Source organism: Zonotrichia albicollis, chromosome 6, assembly GCF_047830755.1.
Source record: "Zonotrichia albicollis isolate bZonAlb1 chromosome 6, bZonAlb1.hap1, whole genome shotgun sequence".
Classification (NCBI taxonomy): domain Eukaryota; kingdom Metazoa; phylum Chordata; class Aves; order Passeriformes; family Passerellidae; genus Zonotrichia; species Zonotrichia albicollis.
This window is the reverse complement of record NC_133824.1, coordinates 17,018,799-17,039,746: the sequence shown is the minus strand read 5'-3', so window position 1 is coordinate 17,039,746 and position 20,948 is coordinate 17,018,799. Positions and strand designations below refer to the sequence as shown.

At 41.5% G+C, this 20,948-nt stretch overlaps 1 protein-coding gene across 1 annotated transcript; it reads left to right on the top strand.

Moving 5' to 3' along the window:
• Positions 1 to 2,377: 2,377 nt before the first annotated feature.
• Positions 2,378 to 20,405, top strand: ZNF410 (zinc finger protein 410). The gene is made up of 10 exons (XM_005479811.4): positions 2,378 to 2,519; positions 3,693 to 3,909; positions 12,581 to 12,716; positions 13,013 to 13,246; positions 13,533 to 13,724; positions 14,590 to 14,749; positions 15,068 to 15,249; positions 17,922 to 18,011; positions 19,105 to 19,230; positions 19,781 to 20,405. Exons 2-10 carry the CDS (start codon positions 3,877 to 3,879, stop codon positions 19,963 to 19,965), a joined length of 1,338 nt encoding a protein of 445 aa, XP_005479868.2. The 5' UTR covers positions 2,378 to 2,519; positions 3,693 to 3,876; the 3' UTR covers positions 19,966 to 20,405.
• Positions 20,406 to 20,948: the final 543 nt, after the last annotated feature.

Sequence of the window (20,948 nt, the reverse complement as noted above, 5' to 3'; positions counted from 1 at the left end):
GCTTCACACACCTGCACAAGTTATTTGAACCAGCATAAACAACTCAGTTAAGTGCTGTGCTACTCCCACTGTGGATTCCACCAAAATTCCCCAGGCAGTCAAGATGCAAGTTCTGCAGCAGCCAAACTCATCTGGCCTGGAAGGATGCAAATGAAAGGAACTTATGCGCCTACATGTCTCCTACTCAATAACTCCCCATTGTTGAGCTGGTGATGAGTCAAAGGACTTCCAAGATTACTGAGCATCTTAATGTAAAACAGCATAAAGCTTTATGATTCAGTTCCTTTGGATTACCAAAGCAGCATCAAGAAAAGTTGGTTTATGAAGTTAGTAGTTCTGCATTTATTGCTGCCTTTGTTAGATTGTATTGGATCAGTAATAAAATGGCATGCTGAGTTAGGGAAACTTTGCTGTCTGACCATCCAGGACCTACTCTGGCAGTCACACTCTCACCCACCTAAGCTGGGACTGAAGTCCCTTCCCAGTGGGCAGCTCCAGTGAGCCTGACTCCCCACACTCCCCCATACTCACACCATACTCACACTGTCAGACAAGGTTTCCTTACCATCTCAAAGCCAGGTTTCCCACAGCAGAGTCTCACTGGTCCCAGTCCTTAAAATAATTAAATCTTGATGCAATAACTAAACAGCTTGAGCTGGGATCCTGAACAAAGGAAACCCTGGGTTTTTACCCTCAAAGTCTGAGCATGGGAACATTTGGGGGCCCTTGGCTCCTGCCGTGTCTCTGAGTGTCCAGTCACCTGGATGGGCCACAGGTCCCTGAGCTTGTCAAAGGGTTGGCAGTTCACAGCCTCTTACCTCTGACTCCAGACATCCAGACAGCTCAATCTGCAGCTTATACTGCAGTGCAAACCAAGCTACCTGCACTGAATATATTCCTCAATATATTTCCACAGTACAGTGAAATGGTCTTTTACTGTTACTGCTGCTTGGCCATTTAATAAGCTCCAGCTTTTTGGGATTCTGTTAAAAAATTCAGTCTCAGAAGCTATTACTTTCATTTTTGTAAGCTTAAATAAATGAATCTGTCTAAAGCTTCAGGCCACCACAACTGTGGCTGAGTGGTCCAATATGATAAATGCCGGACTTTATGGATTCCCTGATAGAATCCAGCTGCAGGGCCAGTATGGCACTGAGGCAGCCCAGTCTCTGAGGCTGTTGATTCTGGGTGTTGAATCACTTTTCCCTGCCTTGTACAACAGAAATGTGCTTCAGCTTGACTGAAAATTGATTTCACAGTACAGGCTTTTGTTAGTATTAATGCAATGCCTGCAAGCTGATGGGATAATTACCTCAGAAAAAGACATGCATCTAACTTGCATGCAGACTTTATGGAGTGACCAGGTGGTTCCAGCAGGTAGCTGGTCAATAGTCTTTTTGCTGAAGCACTAGGCTGTCAGTACGACTCCTCCATTAAGCCACTCATTGCACATTTAAAGCTGAGGGAGATAACTGTGAATCTTTATGCTGCAAATAAAATTTTCAAATGTTCTGAAAGGCCGTGAAGCCATATTGCATATCTTGGAGGGACTGGAAAAAAGAAACCATTCCAAAGTAGTTCAAGGCAAGAGATTACAGCCATTTACCAAGAAGTGACCGCAGGGTTTTTTTACAGTCCATTGTGGATCAGAAGAGGCTGTGCTCTGAGGGAGCCTCAGGAAACCTGATTTTGCTAGCCTTGACAGCTGCTGTCAGGTTACTTCCATAGCACGAGGGCTTTCACTAGTTATCAGCACCAGGAGTGTGCCATGAGCAGCTGTGCTGGCACAGCAGTCAGGAATCACACATGGCTCCAAAGCTGTGGGTTAGCCATAACCGAGTTAAAGTTTATATTGCCTGAAGGTCACTGATTCAGCTGCTAATGTCAGGACCAGAGGCTGCCATCTTCTTCAGGTGCTCTGTCCTGGTCATGCACAGATAACAAGCTAAAACCAAAGTGCAAGGTTTTTTAAAATTACTCAGTCCTTTATTGTTTTTTTAGGTACATTGCAAAGACATGTATGTTTCTGGAATTACTGATTTGGTATATTTTTTTTTTTTTGTGGGCTACAGTGAACTCCTGGAGTTTTCCATCAATAGCAAGAAGAGACAGAGCAGCAAGTCAGAGCAAAGCCTAAACAGAAACAAAGTGTTAGTAGGGAACCGGTGTTTCCACGTGTGCTGTAACAACCTGGGATAATGTGTCTTCCGTATTGATTTATGTGGAAAAAAGGAGCTCTGCAGATTGAAGGTTTCCATAAGGTTCTGGCACAACGTTCACCTGTACAATAGCAATCCATATAAAAAAGGTTTACTGGAAGAGGAACCAGGCTGCAGCTGAAGACTGCAGTCCTGGTAACGATCCCAAGGGAACCGGGAGATCCCAGGCACCGAGCCGTTCTCGTCTCTTTTCGGGGCGACGGGAGCAGCCGGCGGCAGCGTCGCCCCGCCCCGCGCTCGCCCCTAGCCCGCGCGGTGTTTCCGGCCGGGGCTCGTCACGTCCGGGCGGCGGAGATGCCGGTAAGGCGGGTGCTGGGGGTGATCCGGCTGCTCCTGCGGGACTTGCCGACCCCCGTGGGGTGCAGAGCCCAGCGAGGCGCGGGGCGCGGGGGAGCGCCTCGGCCCTCCTGTCCTTCCTGTCCCCGCTGCCGGGGCCGCCCCTCACGGCTGCGGCCGGACCCCCGCCCTGAGGCGGGCGGCACCTGCCCCGCCGGGCCTCGGCGCTCCGCCCTGCCCCCGTTCCTTCCCGGGCCTCCGCAGGGCTCCTCCCGGCCGGGGCGTGGGCAGCCGGGCCTGGCAGCCCTGGCTGTGGTGCCCGTGGGTCGCTCGGGGCCCGCCCTGCCGGGCACGGGCTGGCAGGGGCAGCGGGCGGCGGGAGGAGCGCCGGGCCCGCTGCGAGGCAGGGCTGAGTTACTCTGCGCTCCCTCGCTGTGTGCGGTGTCTTGCCCCTCCACGGCCAGCGAAGCTCCGTGCTGCAGTGCTGCTGTCAGGAGTGTGAGAGGAAGGCTTTTAGGTTCTCTTTTTAGCTGATCCAGTATTCTCGTTACTTTTTAACATAGTCGGTAGACTGGTAGTTGTGTTGGAAAGGGGAAAAAACTGTATGTAGTTCACATTTTTTCTCCCATCAGCAGTGTCTGAGTGTTGTCCCGGCAAGCAAGAAAAGCTTGTTCTCATGTTCCCCTTTTAGCACAAGCATCATATGTGTATTTGTGAAATAAGTTCTATTTATCTGGGCTCATCAAGAAATTAAATTTCTGATTCTGTGAAATATCTCGACTGACAGGAAGAACTGATGTTTCCTGCTGACAGGTTGTTTGTATATGGCTCCCTTTTATCAATAATTTGGATAATTCCACTGTGTTGTGGACTGGGAATTCGGCTTCCTCATATCTTGCATACTTTATGTGATTTGCAGTTGATCCCATAAGTTTCCAGAACAGACAAGGCAATTGTCCATTAAAAAGTAGTGATTGCAAAGAAAATGTGGTAAATAACATCTTAACACCATGAAATTAATTTTTAAAGGCTATTTTCTTGATTCAGTGAAAATAGAAATCCAGGAACCTTAGTTAATGAGTTTTACCAATACCTTAAAGTACATTTTACAGTTGCATCAACACATGTTCACTTCTTTTTGCTTTGCTCTTGTTTTTCAGTTCCTCTTTCTTTATGTTTCCTTTTTTGTTGTTTTAGGTTAAATTAATTATTTCCGCAGCACAGCTTCTTGCAGAAGGACCACCACACTGGTTTGCACTTAGGAAAATATGAAAATAAGCAGGGAGTGTTGTTCTCTCTGAACTAAAAAAAAAAAAAAAAAAAAAAATCAAAAAATCTGTGCCTTGCTGAGAACAGCTGCAGGAGTTGGACACTTGAATCAATGTTATCGGATGAGTTAGAATCCAAGCCTGAGGTGAGCAATTATGAACTGAGTTTGGTTCCCAGGAATGTTTATGGGCAACACTTAGAGTCAATGAGTTTATTCAGATTGCTGCTTACATACTAATTTTCCAAGTGTTTTCAGTGACATCTTCTAATGCTTCCAAGCTTTGATTTGAATGGTAAAAAATTAGAAAATATTGCAAGTTTTTTTCGCCTCCTTTCAAGTATCAGCCAATATTCTTGCCTGTTCTCAGGTTACATTTTTTCCACTATTACAGCATTCTTTTGTCATGAGAATAAAATAAATTAACGAATTGACTATTTCCTTTCCTCAAACCAAACTGACTCTACTTGGTTTTGGACAATCTGAATGATTCTATCAGCATCAGCCAGTCCTGTTCCTCAGAGTACTGCTGTTGGCAGAAGTGTTCGGCAGCAGCACACGGGGGATCCTGTTGCTCGCTGTGAGGCTGCTGGGCTGTTCCAGGTTCAGCTGGGCATGAAGTGCAGGGACATTTGTGCATGCACAGCTGGCCACAAACAGGTAAAGCATGAACATACAGATTATCCCATGTGCAGGGAAAGCATGAACAGCCATGGTTTGCTGGTGGGTTATAGCTGTACCCTCAGCACTCGACTCTCGTGCATACTCACATTCACGTCTCTGCTAGGCCTACAGTCCTTCTGCCCAGAGCCAGGGCTTTTAAGCCAGTTTCTGGGCTGGAATAGTTTTTGGGTTTTTTTCCGCTCCAGACTCTGGGAGCTTCCTACTTGCATTAGTCAACTAGAAGCTCACTAGCAGTGGACTCACTTGTGGGTAGAATATTTAGGAATGTCTTTGGTAATTAGATAGGAGGGACTGCAGTGATCAGGCACAGAAGTGTACTGACTAGCAGCCAGCAAACATATATTTGGAGTCTCTTCTCTCCCCCCTACCCCTGGTTCTTCATTTATCTACCTTGATTCCTCCTTTGATCCTCCCCCTAAACATAGCATAATAAGCTTAACACATCCTGGTGTCTTTGTTGTATTGGATAGTAAGTTTGGTCTCTCATATGAGACCATTCTGATAAGCCACAATAGCTTTTCTTCTTACCAGTTAAAATTTCTGGTTGAACCTTTACAAGATGTCACTCTGGCAGTGGCTCAGTGATCATTTGCTGAGGAGTTCTGGGTTTTGTTACTCTTACCTGTAATGTGCTAGATACAAGTATTTGCAATTTGTTACATTCAACACCACCACCCCCACCTCCTGCCTCTCCTATTTCTTGCCCATTTTTTGAGGTTGAATGGCCATTAGCTGGCTTTCTGTGCATTAGAGATCCCCACTTAAAGATGCAGGGGTTTTATCACTTGGTGTTCTTGCTTTTCCTGGTTCTCAGCTTTACCTGCAGATGGCTGAAGTCCTAGAGCAGAGGATATGGTACAGCTATGAAATACCTTTTGGGGAAGTTTGCAGGACATAATTGAATGTTTTTTATTGAGTCTTTTGAACAAAAGTCTTGACTTTCTATCCCTATGAGCAGTGCAGCATGTATCTTAACTGGTACTCTAAAAAGAATGATGATTCCATGCTGGTAATTCATTACAGCTCATGTGATATATTAAGGCATTTGTTTCTTAACAGAGCAGCCAAAGCCCTTCCAATCACACTGTTCAGGAAAATTAGCTGCAAATTCCTAGCAGCTTTGAGTAGTCTCAGCACCATCTGCAGAGTTCCTCTCTCTTGCCTTGTCACTGGAATATCTCATGCATTCTATCAATTTCCCTCTGAGTTCTGAACCTTAAGGTGGGAGGACTTTGTTACTTTTGTCTGTGAATGGGTGGTTTCCCTTAGGTTATTTCTGACAGCCAAGGACCAGGAGAGTTGGAATGCTCATTGCTCATTCCTCAAAGAGGAGCTGTAACTGGGCTTTGTCTTTTTTCAACTTGAGTAAGGTATTAGTTAATTAGGCTTGTTTATATAATAGTCCTATTTCCTCATGGCAGAGTTGCATTTCCTTCCCAGCAAGCCCATAATAAGAGTTAGCTGTTTATTCTCCAGAAGAGGCAGGCCTGGTAAATAAAAAAGTTATAGTGGTTGTTGCAGAGGGCATCCTTTCTGTAGATGCTGTCTTCTAAGCCATATTCCTCAATCTTGATTGAAGCTATTTTATACCAAAAATTTTGATTTATTTCCATGTATATATACCCTTTTTTTAGTCCTGATTATGACACTTGGGTGTTAAGTTAGTACTATTTTCTATTGCTTTGATGTGAAACTGGTAGATACCCTTTTTACACTTTTCCCAAATAGCAGTTCAAATATCTCTGAAAGTAAATAATGATTTTATATCCTCTAGTGAGCCATGGCACCACAATTCTTATAGCCACAGATATTTTTTCATATGCCCTACCGTGTGAGAAGTATATTAATTAAGAGCTAGCTGTATTTCTGTGACATTTGGATGATGAGAATCAAAGCACTATGTCTCTTGCATGGACTTCTTTGCTACTGGTTTTATCCCTAAAGAAGCCACCAACATACCATTAAATATTTAATGCTTGAGTAGAGGTGAATCCTCCTTTCATGAGAAGTTACAAAGTTGCTTGGAGACAATTGTATGAACAGATGGATCTGCTTTTTCTTCTGGACTCCCTGCCCCCAAAGCTATGTAACTGTCATCCCTCAGGGAACTGCTAAGATCTGCATTTTGCATGCTTTAAGCCTTCGAGGTGGTTTATCACAGTTGCACGTATTTCCAGTCACCTCCACCAGACTGGTCCAGTACAGGGTGCTTTCTGCTCTTGGGGTAACTCCTAACCTAATCAAATGAACTACAACTCTGTTCTGTAAATTGAATTAGTTATTGAAAAGGGGGTGAGGAGAGGTATTTTAGCCTCTGCTCTCTCTCCTCCTCAGCGCTGCACGAGGAGAGACACTTGTGATTTAATTAGTTCCCCAGAGGCTGTATGGGAGGAGGACATCCCAGTTTCTAGGTAACAAGCCTCCTGCCCTGCACACCCTCCAGCTCCAGCCCCTCCTTTCTCCTCCCCCTCCACTAAATTTTCTTTTGACCTCTTTATTTTGTTGTGGTTCACTGGTTAAATTTAGAACAGGAGTGGCTTTGATTAAAGACATGGTCCCTGCTGCTCTGGGAATCTAGTCTAGCTCTCCAGCTGTCTGGTGGGAGGATAGATCTGAGGTTCTGTAGAACCTTCTTAGCCTGTCCCTCCCAGCAATCCCCACTTCAGCCAAAGCAGCTGCCTGACACTTCTTGCCTTCTGAATCATCTGTTATGGGACAAACTTATGATCCATCCCAGGTGGCCATATCATCATTTGTTTCTGGTTTTGTTGGGTTCATTGGTTGTGGTTTTGGTTTGGTTTTCTTTTTGGTTTTTGTTTGTTTGTTTGTTTTTGGTGGGTTTTGTTTGTTTGTTTTGTTTTGTTTATCTGGTTTGGTTTGGGGTTTTTTTATTTTATTTTGTTGGATTTTTTGTTGTTGTTAATCTAGTAGAGGTTCTCAATTATTTAAACAGTTTTTTGGTTGTTGTTTGTTGTGGGGGTTTTTTTCTCTCTCAGGTCAGGGACATTATTTAAGTCTCTTGGTAACACAAGCATTCTACATTGCTTGCAGTGATAGACCCTGGCATAATCCTGTCCAACCATTTCTTATTGACCAGCAGGGATAACAAGTATTTGCTTAGTGACCAGAGCCAAGAAATATTTTACATTTTTTAATACCTTCACTGTATTATTTACAAATTTTCAGTTATGTGGCATTTCAGCTGAAGTAGTTAAAGGAGAGTATATTCAAGAAGGTGGTATGGCAGAGCAAAAATAAAGTTCATTATATCAATATCATTCATTATATCATTCTATCATCATATGAACTTTGGCCTCCAAGGATTATAGATTCTCTTTGTATGATTCACATCTGTCCCATAAAATTTCAGTCTCTTGAGTCAAGGATGTCCTTTTGCAATATTAAAATTTATTTCAAATTCCAAGGGATGGCTTAGCTACAGAGTAAAGCCACCTCCTCACACCTCTTATTGTTCCTTTGGTAATCTGTTAATATTCTGTACATTCAGTTTCCCTAACTATGCCTATTCTGATGTCCCAAGATGACCTCTCTGCTTTGCTTACAAATTCTAGCCCTTTGGTCATAGTGGATCAGTCTCCTCTCTATGGAGGGATTCTGCAGTCACCATCTCAGGAATATTTACAGCCCATTTGGGGCCTGTTTGTGATGCCAGATGTTATTTGGTTATGGGATCTGTCAAACTGTATCATCTAGGAGGCTCCTGCCTTCCTGGTCTTGCAGACATGAGACCACCAGACTCTTCCCAGGTGCACACAGAAGAGCACCTGGGCCTGAACTGCAAAAATGTGCCTGTGCACACACAGACAGTACAGACATGGCTGTGTGGCAGGATAGGGCTTTTACCAGCACTCTCAAACACAAATGGCATTCCTGTGGAAAAGGAAGGCCACAAATGGCCTAATCCTGTCCCTACTTATCAGGTAAAAAGGTTTGACATTGGCTAGCATATCACGTGTGCCTTCCCTTGGCTGACATGCATACTTGTGGTCATGCATCTCTCTCCACTCTTTGCCAAACCTTGAGTTCTTCCAGTATCTATCTCCAGGCCTTAGGCTTTTGAATTCAACCTCTGGCCAGGATCTTGGGTTTCCAGATGGTGTTTTTCTCTATTTCACAGGCTATGCCAAAGTGAATTTAATCAAATGAATGTGCTCACAAACCATTTAGGAGCAGAAAGCATTAGAGAGGATGAGATAGATCCCAGTGGTGATGCAGAGCAGCAACCTGCAGCCTACTAATGTGGTCAATCAGTGTTATCCCCAATCCCCTTTCTGCTCCCAATAGTTGTTTCTCACCTATGATCCCTCCATGTCTTTGCCTTTGGTCCTTCCCCTAAACATCCACAAGTTTTCCACAGTCCCACAGTCTCCACTCAAGATACCTTGATATGTTTTACCCAGTCCCAGAATTTGCCCCATGTCCCCTAGGAAGTTTGCTCTTGCCAATGAGATATGGGTTCTGGTAACCCAAGATAGCATTGTTCCTCTTCCTTACAAAGTTTCTGGTTGAATTTTTTCAAGGTCACACTCAAGTTATTGCTGTACTGGCCTATCCATCAGTGTCCCAGGAGTTCTGGGTGTTTTTACTCTCTTTTATCTGCAGTTTGCTGGAGTTTGTTAGTGTTTGTGTATCTGTTCGTTTAATTTATCACCTGTCCTGTTCCTAGATTTCTATGCTGAATAGCCAATTACCAGATACCCTTATAATTTCCTATTTACTTGCAGCTACAAAACCATGTTGCAAGAAGCTTCAGACAGCATGACACAATGTTTGTAATGAGCTCTTTCCTGTATTCCAGTTGCTGTGGTTGTTCACAAAGGTATTCAATGATTTTGAATAGGAAGGTTTAGGAACAAATCTGTCAAGATAAAACTAACATGAAAACTTTTTCTTTTGTCCAAATTATTTGAGTTGATGGTTGGTTTGCTTTAGTTTATGTGCAGGGTTGAGGTTTTTTTATTCCACATTTTAATAATGGGCATGATTCATGTTGGTTTGTTTCCTCCTGCTTTTTTTGCCCTCTCATAAATTCTCTGTACTAGTTTGTCATTACTTTACAAAGCAAATTAAAAGGAATTTCTTTCTTCTGACCATCTGTTTGTGGTTGCTGCATTTTGCTTTTCTCTAGTGGCTTAATATTGCTATGTTGAAGTGGAGGGTTTGAAGCAAAGCTTTTTTCTTGTAGGAGGCAAGTTTCATTTAGGACTTTTTGTATAAAAATAGGCAAGTCCATAAAATGGGTGTTTCATGGTGGAATGAGAAGCAGTAGGGCTCATCAGCATAAAAGACAATCCAATAATTTAAATCTTAGTGCTCACAGTTTTTAGTCTCTACTTCTTTCTTCTACTTGCACATTATTCCTAACTTTCTTTTTACTTCTCTTTCTCCTATTTTTAAATCCTTAATTAGAATGCATGGCCCTGGGTGTGGGGGGGGAGACTGTCTCTTATTGCCTACATATCTTTGACAACATAAAAATAGATTCATCTTCTTGCTAGGTCCTCTGGATACTCTTATATCTAAGATGAAACAATTCTAACCTTTCAAACTGCCATCTGGCTTGTGGCCTAGTTCAAATGGCACATTGCCATCTGAATGACTGCAGCACTTAATTTGTAGCTTCATAATTGTCAGTGATGACAGCCTGCTCCTAAGGGAGGGTGAGCAGGGAGTCAAGGGTGATCCCAGCCCAGGCAGTGCCCTCACAGACCAGGGCACAATGCTGCAGCACCTGAGCATGGAAGGCAGAGGCGGGTGTTGGAATCCACAGCCCTCAGCCCTAGACAAGGCAAAGGGGTGAACCAGTCCAGGGTCTACCCAGAGTCCAGGTAGGAGCAGCAGAAGATGGAGCTGGAGACACAAATGCAGTAAAAATCTGAGGTTCATGCAGCAGACAGGGCTTGAGACAGGTAAACCTACAGCACAACTCAGGAAGGGAATGACTGGCCCAGGCTGAGCTTAGAAGGAGCCCCTAGGGAGACAGTGTGGGTGCAGGTCCCAGGGAGACCAATCAGGATTGTTAAAGCTTCAGGGTTCCTACAGCAGCAGCAGCTCTTTGATTAAAAGTGTTTGAGAAAGCATCAGTATTTCTAGTGTTTTTGTGAGAGGAAATCAACATAGAGAAATCAGAGCACAAAATACAATTTTGTTTGTTTTCTTTACAGTTTCTTGGATTTAACAGACTTTCTCTTGATGTAAGAGAGACTCAAAAGGCTGCTGTCTGCCACAGGAATAATTTGGAATTAGATGCCAATAGTTCTGAAAAGGAAGTACTAAGACAATCACAACATACAAAATAAGAATCAAATTATCTGTGACTGTTGGGTTTTAATCACAAATTAAGGATCAGGATTTTTTAGTCTTTTTCTTTAGACACTGATGAACTATCTCACTGCACAGACAGCTCCATCTGGGCTCTCTGTGACTGCATGTTAAAATGTGTCCCAATGAGGGTAGTAGCTTTTGAATAACTATCTTGTACAATTTCCATCTAAATGCCAAAGATAAAAATTTGCTACAGTTGTTTGCTAGACAGCAGCAGAATCCGCAGAATGCGGGATTTTGGTCAAGAAATTTCCTAGAGATAAGAAACTCGAGGTTTAACTTTTTAGTATATTGTTACTGTCCATATTTCTTCATTCAGTGTTTTAAAAAAACCCTGAGAATGTGAGTATATGAGTTAATTTGTTTGACAGAAATTAAAGGCAAACAAATAGATCCTACGTGTGGGGTTTGAGCAGTATTTTCTCTGAAATGTGGAGTATGTGACTGGGTGTGTTACAACTGGCCCCCTTCTGTCCTTCTGAAGTGTAAATCCCTACAGGGGAGGGATTTGAGACTGTGTTTAGGAAAGCTCATGCAGTTCACAGAATTTGTTGTTTATTGCAAAAGTTAGACTGTGTTATCTCCTAACTCCCAGCAGCACTTCCTTTGTTAAATCAAAATGAATACAGGCTGAGTGCTTGTAGCTTTATCCTCAGAAACATGGGCAGCACAAAGTACCTGGTTGTGTTCAAGGGTTGCTGCCTAAGGAAAACCTTCCTGGATTTCTTTGGGATCTATCCCCACACTTCTCATTTCACTTGCGAACTAGGCTGGCTTGGGGTTCATTAGCATGACACACACTAGAAATTAGTGTGTGCCACTGGAGACCCACTGGGGAGAGCAGGACCACACAGGAAGCAGGTAAGAATGGAGTTTAATAAGAAGACAGGATGGAGTGTAAGAGTTAGGCTGTGCCAGACAACTGAATTGGCCAACTTCCTGCTTATGTGCAATGGGCCCCTTTTATCCTTCCCTCTCCATTTTCTTATGTTTGTTCTGCCCTGATCCATCTTGATCTTTTCCTTTTCCTGCCTTTGGCCTTTCCCTTAAACAATGCCTAATAAGTTCTGTACAAATCCCCCCAAATCTTTTGACCAGTCCCAAATTCCTCCCCAGGGAATGCATCTCAGTTTAAGTCCTGTTCCTCTTTATGCAATAGTCCCCCTTGTTTTGTGTAGTATTTTGGAGAGGGTTTCTTCTGTTAATCCCCTTAGTGGGTGGGTTGGTTGTCCATCTTTGATGGTTTTAGGAGTAGTTGATTTGGATTGGTAAGGCTGTCTGTGTTCTTCCCTTTGTCATCCCAACCGTGTTTCTCTGTTATCTGCTTTTGAATAGCCATATGATAGACACCTTTGTTACTAGTTCTGATTGCTTTTTTTTTAATTTAGAAAAGGCCAGCTTTCAGTTAAGTATTTAAAGACAATGATGTAAAAAAATACCTGTACCAAAGGCTGAATGTGGAAAACATTACCTGGAAATGTTAGACCATAATAAAGTATCAAGTGGTAAAAAATTAAAAAGAAATATAGCCTACTTAGACTTACTTTGCAATGATCCAGAGCTGTTTATTATATGCTGAATGAGAAGTTTGTAGGTATTTCAGAGATGACAAACAATTCTTTCCTTGTATTAACGTAAATTGAGAAGTTTACATTTATATCTGTGTGTATTCATGGTATTATATTCAATGTCTCCTAAAAGACAGGAGAGACTACTGGATTGACTGGATTTAGTACCTTTTTAAATGATTTGTGCTGCTCTTGACCTAATCTTCAGTATGTTTTTTCAGCTGCTGGTTCAGTTTGTTCAAAATACTTCTATTCCACTGGGACAAGGACTGGTGGAATCAGAATCAAAAGACATCACCTGTCTCTCTTTGCTTCCTGTTACTGAGACCTCAGAATGCAACAGACTCATGTTGCCAGGTAAGATCTATGAGGCAGATCCTTGTGACCCTGCCCTTCATACAACTCTTTACTTCACCACTCTGGCCCCACTGTCTCTTGCTGATATGACATTCCAGGGATGGAGGAACAAGTTCAGCAGAGTGACTGAACTTTCTTCATTTAATAGTGAAGTCTGACTAGTTAGAAACTTCCTTCTCCCTTCTCTCTCAAGGGATTTCTCTGGGTTTTTTTTCTAAAAAAAATAATTTCATAGCTGTCCTTTAGTCACAGTGTATTTTTACTTTTATTTACTCTGGTTTCCCTTTCCTCATTAGATGATGAAAGAGATCTGACTTCTCCAAGTCACACTAATTCTTCCAAAGATGTTTCTTCATCTGCTGTCTTGAGAAGTCTCCAGGTAAATGTAGGCCCTGATGGAGAGGAGACAAGGGCACAGAATGTACAGAAACCATCTGAACTTCTGTCAACTCCAGAAACTTCTAGTTTATTGCAAGACTTCCAGCCCAGCGACAGCACTTCATTCATTCTTCTCAACCTAACAAGAGCAGGTAATTGTCCTTCTGTTTGTCATCTGGCTGGATATGTCTCAGCAGAATGCAGGAGATACAAGTACAAATCTGTCCCTGCTGCTTATGAAGAGGAAAGATCATGAAATTTGCTGGGCATTATTGGATATTTTAGGAGCACTTAGTCATCAACATCTTTCTACAATGTAGAGGTCAGTGGAGACTTTTTCAGGGCAGCTATTTCATCCATGCTATGAGCACTGATCTCTGAGAAACAAAAGAAATTTCCCTCTGTTGCATTATTGTTTCACAAATTTGTCTTTTCTAGGGCTGGGGTCTCCCGCAGAGCACTTGGTGTTTGTTCAAGATGAAGCAGAAGATTCTGGCAATGACTTTCTCTCCCATGATAGCACAGACAGCAGTACCCCATGGTTCCTACGAGTGCAGGAATTGGCCCATGACAGTTTAATCGCTGCCACTCGGGCACAGCTCGCAAAGAATGCCAAAGCAAGCAATAATGGTAGGAGATCCACAGATTGTGTCTCGAAGTTGAATGTTCCATACAAGACTCCTAGTTTCACATTGTCTCTTCTTCTATTTCTCTCTCGCTTTGAATCACTTATGACATCTTCAAATCATCAGTGACAGAATTATACAGAACAATTATGCGGTTTTTTTCATTATAAATAGGCTTCTCATTTTTTCTTGGGGAATGAACTCTAGTGGAACCATCTGTTCATTGTGGCCTACTAGTTCTCCAGTACATGTAAAGAATATCTTCTTGCTGACAGTATCTGCTTGATTTTCAACTTTCATTTTCACTTTTAAGAGCCTATTTTTAATACATACTGTGAATTATACTTTCTTTTTAGCTCCACTGAGCTTGGAGATCAGTTTTCTGGAGAATTCATAATTGGATTTAGTCACATGCTTCAGACTTAATTATTTTAATAAATAATTGCACGCAAATGCAATACCTCTTATTTTAGCTGAAGTGTTTTCAAAAGCGGCTTAGCTAATAGGTGAAATTGACTGCTAGTTAAAATTTGTTGTTTGATGTTGGTATAGAGACCATTTTTACCATTTCTGGTGCATTCGCTTTCTATTCTTTTTGTGATGAGTCTTATCTGGTAGCAGCTGATCTGATCCAGATGGCTTGTTGGGAATAGTTTATGGTCCTGGTAGAGTTTTCAAATCTGTGTCTGATCCCTGCTACAGGCTAGGCAGCAGCATGTAGGACATCCTAAACAGTGTTAGTAGCCAGACACACACGGGATTTATAAGCCTGTATCATATATGATGCTGTTTTTTCTATTAAATTTGACACATTATAGTAATCTGTTTTTTGTTTGTTTGTTTGTTTTTTGGTGGGCTTTTTTTTCCAGGGGAAAATGTTCATCTTTGCACAGGAGATGGGCAACCAAAAGATTCAAGCCCCATTCCTCATTTATCTCGTGTGGAAAGGAAGCTGAAGTGCACAGTTGAGGGCTGTGATCGGACATTTGTATGGCCAGCTCACTTCAAGTATCATCTGAAAACACACCGGTGAGCAGAATGAAGCTATTTGTTGTTATGGCCTTGAAAAACTGCACTCTGTATTTGAGATAATGTTAGGTTTTGACATTAAGAAGCTGTGAAAGCCTGGCATTATTCATAGAAATATTAGGTCTGTTGAGTGCTTTAAGTCAGTTATGCTGAAAAACTTGGAGTAGATTTAGATAATTTTGCAGGTCCTTGTTATGTTTGGTTTAGAATTTTTGTATTTTAACAGGTACTCATATTTAATAAAATAAAGAAGTCAAGTGTTCATGAAAAAATGCGTTGCAGTAGCTGGTAATGAAACAGCTTTTTGTTGCTTTGCAGTAACGACCGCTCCTTCACCTGCCCAGCAGAGGGTTGTGGGAAAAGTTTCTACGTCTTGCAGAGGCTGAAGGTGCACATGAGAACTCACAATGGTGAAAAACCCTTTGTGTGCACAGAACTGGGCTGTGGTAAACAGTTCACAACAGCTGGAAATCTGAAGAACCACCTACGAATTCACACTGGTGTGTTTTAGACCTCACCTATTTGTGGTCTGCTGAGGTGGGGTCTTTCCTGAGGAATAAACGACTTCCTCCTCTGTCCTCAAACTATTGAAAGTATTATGTTGTTTACCTGTGCCCTCTATTAATGTCCCTTTTCTGTCAATTCACCTTGATCTGTAGGTCAGCCAAATCAAGTGCTAATCTCTTTTACTATCCTGTATAGTTTCACCCAGGGTTTACCTTTCAAATGGTGTGTGGTGATGCTGTACTCTGCTCAGACACATACTCTGAAGATTCCCTTCCAGTAGTGTGATGGGGGAGGGGTGTGTGAAACTAGACTGTTACCAAGGAAATAGTTAGTGAACATGACTTCTGAAATTGTGTTTTGTAAAGAGGTTATTTAAAATTCCTGAAAGGCTCAATAGCTTAGACAGTAGGAGCTGTACTGACATCCGCCTGACTGACTAGCTTGTGTTACCTATGCTGCTTGTAGAATGACTACATTTGGGACATATGGGGAAATGAGGAATGCAGTGGAATGAGTAGCAAAAATACAGTAGCAAAGAAAAGTAGAAAAAAGCATTAATTAGAAGGTAGCATTATGGTGTGCAAACTGCTGTTTGTACCAATGCTAATTTGGGATGTTCTGTATACTGGAGCCTGTACACTCTCAATTCATGCTCAGCTTTTTATAGTAAATAAAATAAGAACTTGATTTGGTAGTGCTGTATTTTATACATGGTTTGTTTATGATGGCTCCTCTGGAGAATATGATCCTGCCTTGTCAGTATTTTTAGAAGTTGGTATAGCAGCCAAAGTGCTTTAGGTATTTTTGTACTAGAAAGTTGTTTGAGAGAGGCACAGAAGTTACTGTTGAAATGACCAGCAATATAATAATGACCAGCAATTTAATTAATGACCTGCAAAGTTCATAGTGAATTAATCTGGTGATTTTGTTTGTTTCATTTTTTAAGCCTCAGGGTTATCGCAACACTCAAACAAATGGCCCACTTCAGGCTTCTTGGAATATTGTTAGAGATTCCCTGATGGCCTTGCAAGCATTGTATTACAGTTGGTTAACATTTCAAAATAACCTTGACAAGTGTGAGAGAACAAGGCCTCCCTGGTAAAATGAAATTACAGATTAGGTGGGTCGCCAGCAGCTGTTTGTGCCTTCTGCCTGCCTTAAACACGACCGTATGGTATGTGGTGTGCCAATGCACATGGGGAAAAGCTGCTATTTTAAAGTATGTGCAGTCTAGCTGCAACACATGGTTTGGGGGCAGATGTTGGGATGTAGTTAAAAATTGTGTATCCCAATAATAAAATTTTGAATGTGTAGTAACAGCAGCCATAGTTTTTGCAGTTTTCTTTTGCATTTACAGCTCCCAGCTGAGCTCCCAGATTAAGTTAATAGGCCCAGCTGATACATGCACAATCCTCCCTGATAAGAGAGCATTCTGCAACCAGCAGAGTAGTAGCTTCTGGAGGAGTAAATAGTAGCTTTCTAAACTGCAGATGGATAAAGTGGAATCAGGAGTTTGATCAGACCAAAGGTGTTATCAAATTGCAGGTGTAAATAGCTCCAGGGTGTCTTATAGATGGAACCGTGTGTTGTTATTTAGGTCAATGGTAGTTTTTCCAAACTTTTAAAGATTTATAGCAAGTCTGAAAGTACATTCAGTGTTTGAGACTCTGCTACATATTTTAGCTTTGTAACACCAATTGGAACATGCTGTGTTGATCCTTTTTGCTTACAGCTGTCAAATACTATTGTAGATAAGAGGCTAATAAATGAGCTGTTGGGAGAAGAGTTCTAAAGGCAAAGTCACAGCAGAAATATCTTTAAAAACAAGTTTACTCTGAAAGAACTACATATATGTTGTACAATAAATTATTAAAATAGCTTGCTTAATCTCCTGTGGTCTTGCTATTACTCTTGTACAGGGGTTCAGTTAAAGCCTTGAAATCATAGTGTTAAACATGGTATATTGAGTTCTTTAGTGGGATGTTGCAGGCAAAAGTTATGTCTAGCTTTATTAAGAGAGTGTTCAAAACAGATTAATTTTATTGCACTGCATTAATGTAGTAACCTCCCAGTTTATCATAACTTAAATAAATCCAAAATAGCTGGGATATGAACTTCAGCCCATGAGAACAATTTGTGCTTTGAATTACAGTTCCTCCTCACATAGATATAAATGACTGACACATCTCACAGGATTTTGGCAAGTTCAGCCTGATCTGAAATAAAGTATAGAATCTGATATGAAGCGAAATACAGTTAATGGGATTTTTGGCACTGAGAGGCAGAAAGGGAGCAGGACCCTGTGAGTGTGTGGAACAGAGAGCTGGTTGTTGAGAACTGCAAATAAAAGATACATCATACATCAAGTGGTTTTATATTACTCTATTATTATTTATATACTTGGAAGGTTATCTAGAAACAGTGCTTCAGTTTTGATGAATGATAGTCTAAGAATATTTTAAAATAATGCCTCTGTTTCCTCTGGTGAAGAGAATGCTCTAAGAGCCTTAGGAAACTTAGGAAGGATGTGCAATTTCCATGGAACTCTGATATGCATAAGGCCAAATGGGAGAATGGTGTAGAGATGTCCAGGCTGTTCTTAAGGACTTGGGCAACCAGATTAAGTTATGATCCCAAAATCTAAGAACTTACTTTTCCCTTGTAGGGGAAAAACCCTTTCTGTGTCAGGCACAGGGATGTGGTCGCTCCTTTGCTGAATACTCCAGTCTTCGCAAACATTTGGTTGTGCACTCAGGTAAGACTCTCCATCTGACATTCTGTGATTTGTCTGAAAAAAGACCTTTATTTTAGGACTTTGATTTGATTTCCTTAAGAAAAATCCTGGTTTCTACAGAACTTCTGGTCATAGTGTTTTTTGACTTTCCTTTTGTAGTGCCTGTAGCCTGTACACTTTAATTTTTTAGGTTGTGTCTATTTTTAAACAACTGAAATTCCATTCTAAATTTTTTTTCTAAAATGCCATGAAGTTGAATATCTTTTTCATAGCTGCCATTTGGCTCTTTAAAAGAGAGACTCTAGCATCTCTGTATATTAACCACAGCCATTTGAATCTGGTATCTCTTTCAAGTGGGTTTCTGCCACAGGTAGAGTTTTCTGTTATTTTTTCCTACTACATGCTTGTAATTGGACAAAGGTTTAGGTGCAAATGTATTTCACAAGTGTTTCAAAGCTTCTGCCTTCTGTTTTGATTGATCTGTCATAAATATCATCAGCACACAATGAAAATGGTATGTTTGGGGAATGGGAGATTTTATTGAGGTAATAACATTTGGGATTGAGTTCTCCATGCTCTTTCTGTCCTGTCTCCTTGGCTTCCATGCCATTGAGCCAAGAAGTATGGACAGCATGCTTATATTTTGAAAATGACGAACTGCTCTGTAAAATGAAAATCCTTTCACAGTGACAAGTCATCATCAAGTCTCTGCTCAGTAAAGTAAAGCAGATGCTGCAATTTATTGTGTGATGGCAGGAGACAGCTTCCTTGCCTCTGGTCATTTTATTCTATCTGTGGGACATCAAGTATTTCCATATCAATGAGTTAATGATTTCAAATAACTTGTTTTCTCTCATCAGTCTGACTTGAAGACTTTGTTACTATTCAGACTTGAGTTATCTGACAACTGCCATCACTGATATCTAAACCTCTTTTGTTCTAGAAGCTTATGGCCCTCAAGGAGATGGGAATACGTCTTATTTGGTTTTTACTGATAAATTACCACCACTGGTATTAACAGCCATTTCAAAACTGTTATTAGTTTTTTAGTTGATGAGGTCTCTTCTCCCAGTTTGGTAATTCTTGGGATATTTCTTCCCCCTTTGACTCCAAGGAGTGAAGCCCCATCAGTGCCAAATTTGTGGGAAGACATTTTCCCAGAGTGGTAGCAGAAATGTGCATATGAGGAAACACCACTCCCGAATTGGAACAGCTGGCAGCAGGGAGCGAGAACAGCCAGGTAAAGAAGGGAGCACACACACTCTGGGGGAAAAGTGCAGGAAAAAAATGAGTGGATGGTTGAAGAAAAGATGTTTGTCCTGATAATATGAGACCACAAGCCAGTAAGAAACAAAAGTCTGTTCCTCTTGGAGATAAGGACTGTTACTCTTCCTTTTTCTAGGACAGAAGACAAAGGTGTATTTTTGTATGGCAGTCAAGGGGCAGATATATTTATTGTTTTCAAAATCAATGTGAATCTAGTTGGGGTGTTTTTATGTGGATTTTTTCCCTTGGTTATGTTTTCTTGTTGCAAGCGGCCTGGGTTTTACACAATGTGAATTATTTAAAGAGAAAGCCAATCCTGCATAAGATCCCACCATAGTAAGGTCAAAACAGTAAACATGGTGTTTTCCATCCATTGGAGCACTGGCTGCCCAAAGAGTAGGAATGGATAAAGAACTTGTCTAGGGAAGAATTCAGTATGACTTGAAGTGGGGCAGGGATTGGATCTTATATTGCAGTGTAATTGCATCACGGAAATTCTCTTTTACCCTTTTTTTTCACTACAGAGTCACTGATGGGCAGCAGTTTGCTGGAAGAATCAACAGTGCATAGTAAGAATCTCATTTCCATGAACTCTCAGCCCAGCCTTGGTGTTGAGTCTCTGCACCTGCCAGACACTGAGTCAATTATTGGAGTAGAAGAGGGTGAGACCAGCTGCTCTTTTTTCCGCCCTCTTATATGTGGTGACTGAGATGGGATTGATCATTCTTCCTTGAGGCTCATCATATTGCAGTGGGATGAATGAACATTGGTTTAACTGTGCACAGAGGGTTGGGTAGACAGTGGATGAATCCTAAAACTGGAGTTGGAGAAGATCTGCTGGACCAAGTTTCTCTCTTGCAGAGTTTGAAAGGTGAAGTCTGCTTAGGTGTCACTTAGCCCATGTTGTGGAACGCCATTTCAAAACTGCTTATGCAGTCCATCTCCTAAAGCCTAAAGTGTTTGTTTTGCTGGAGCACCTAGGAGCCCCAGCTAAGGACCAGGACCTCATTGTGCTAGGCACTGTTCAAATATTCAGTATCTTGAGCAACAGGCCTTCCTTCCACCCTTTACCTTCAGAGACTATATTCTAATACATCTCACTGTCAGAAGCTGACTTACTATACGAAATAAATGTACTACTTGATATCATTTGGTTACATTTGCTGTGTTCTGTTCCTGCTTTTCCCAGTCATTTTTCTCCAAAATGTTTTTGGTATATCAAGCTCTTTAAATGAGTCTTCCACATGGTGTTCGGAATACTTTGTTAACTTAAAGAGCCTTCACAACTGGTGTTACTGAGAATGCCGATTTTGGTAAGGTACTGTGTATCTGTAATAGCTTCTATGCAAAGGGAATGCCTAGAGTTTATATTGCTCCCTAACTGAATGGAAAGGTAGTGCTGCTCCTGGTACAGGTATTGTAACCTGGAGGTTCCTGCAGAAGCTCCACCAGGTACCTGGCAATCAAAGTGATGCAGTTTGGCTGCCATCTCAGCAATTGATGGGAGATACTCCAGTGAGATGACTTCTTTTCTACAGTATTTTTGTAGGTTAGCTGAACAGGCTGTAAATCTTGTAACTGAATATAACCAAATACTTTCATAAAATGCAAAAATCCAGAACCATAGATGAAACTCTTTATTTCCATACAATTTTTGAGACATATTAAGAGACTACAGCTCTCTTTTAGGAT

What these genes read in the sequence shown, in the direction of transcription:
- ZNF410 (XM_005479811.4), top strand. Translation starts at nt 3,877, where the DNA reads ATGTTATCGGATGAGTTAGAATCCAAGCCTGAG. An exon ending in TCTCAACCTAACAAGAGCAG is followed by an intron (nt 13,247 to 13,532) that starts GTAATTGTCCTT and finishes TGTCTTTTCTAG; the next exon opens with GGCTGGGGTCTCCCGCAGAG. An exon ending in CCACCTACGAATTCACACTG is followed by an intron (nt 15,250 to 17,921) that starts GTGTGTTTTAGA and finishes TTTCCCTTGTAG; the next exon opens with GGGAAAAACCCTTTCTGTGT.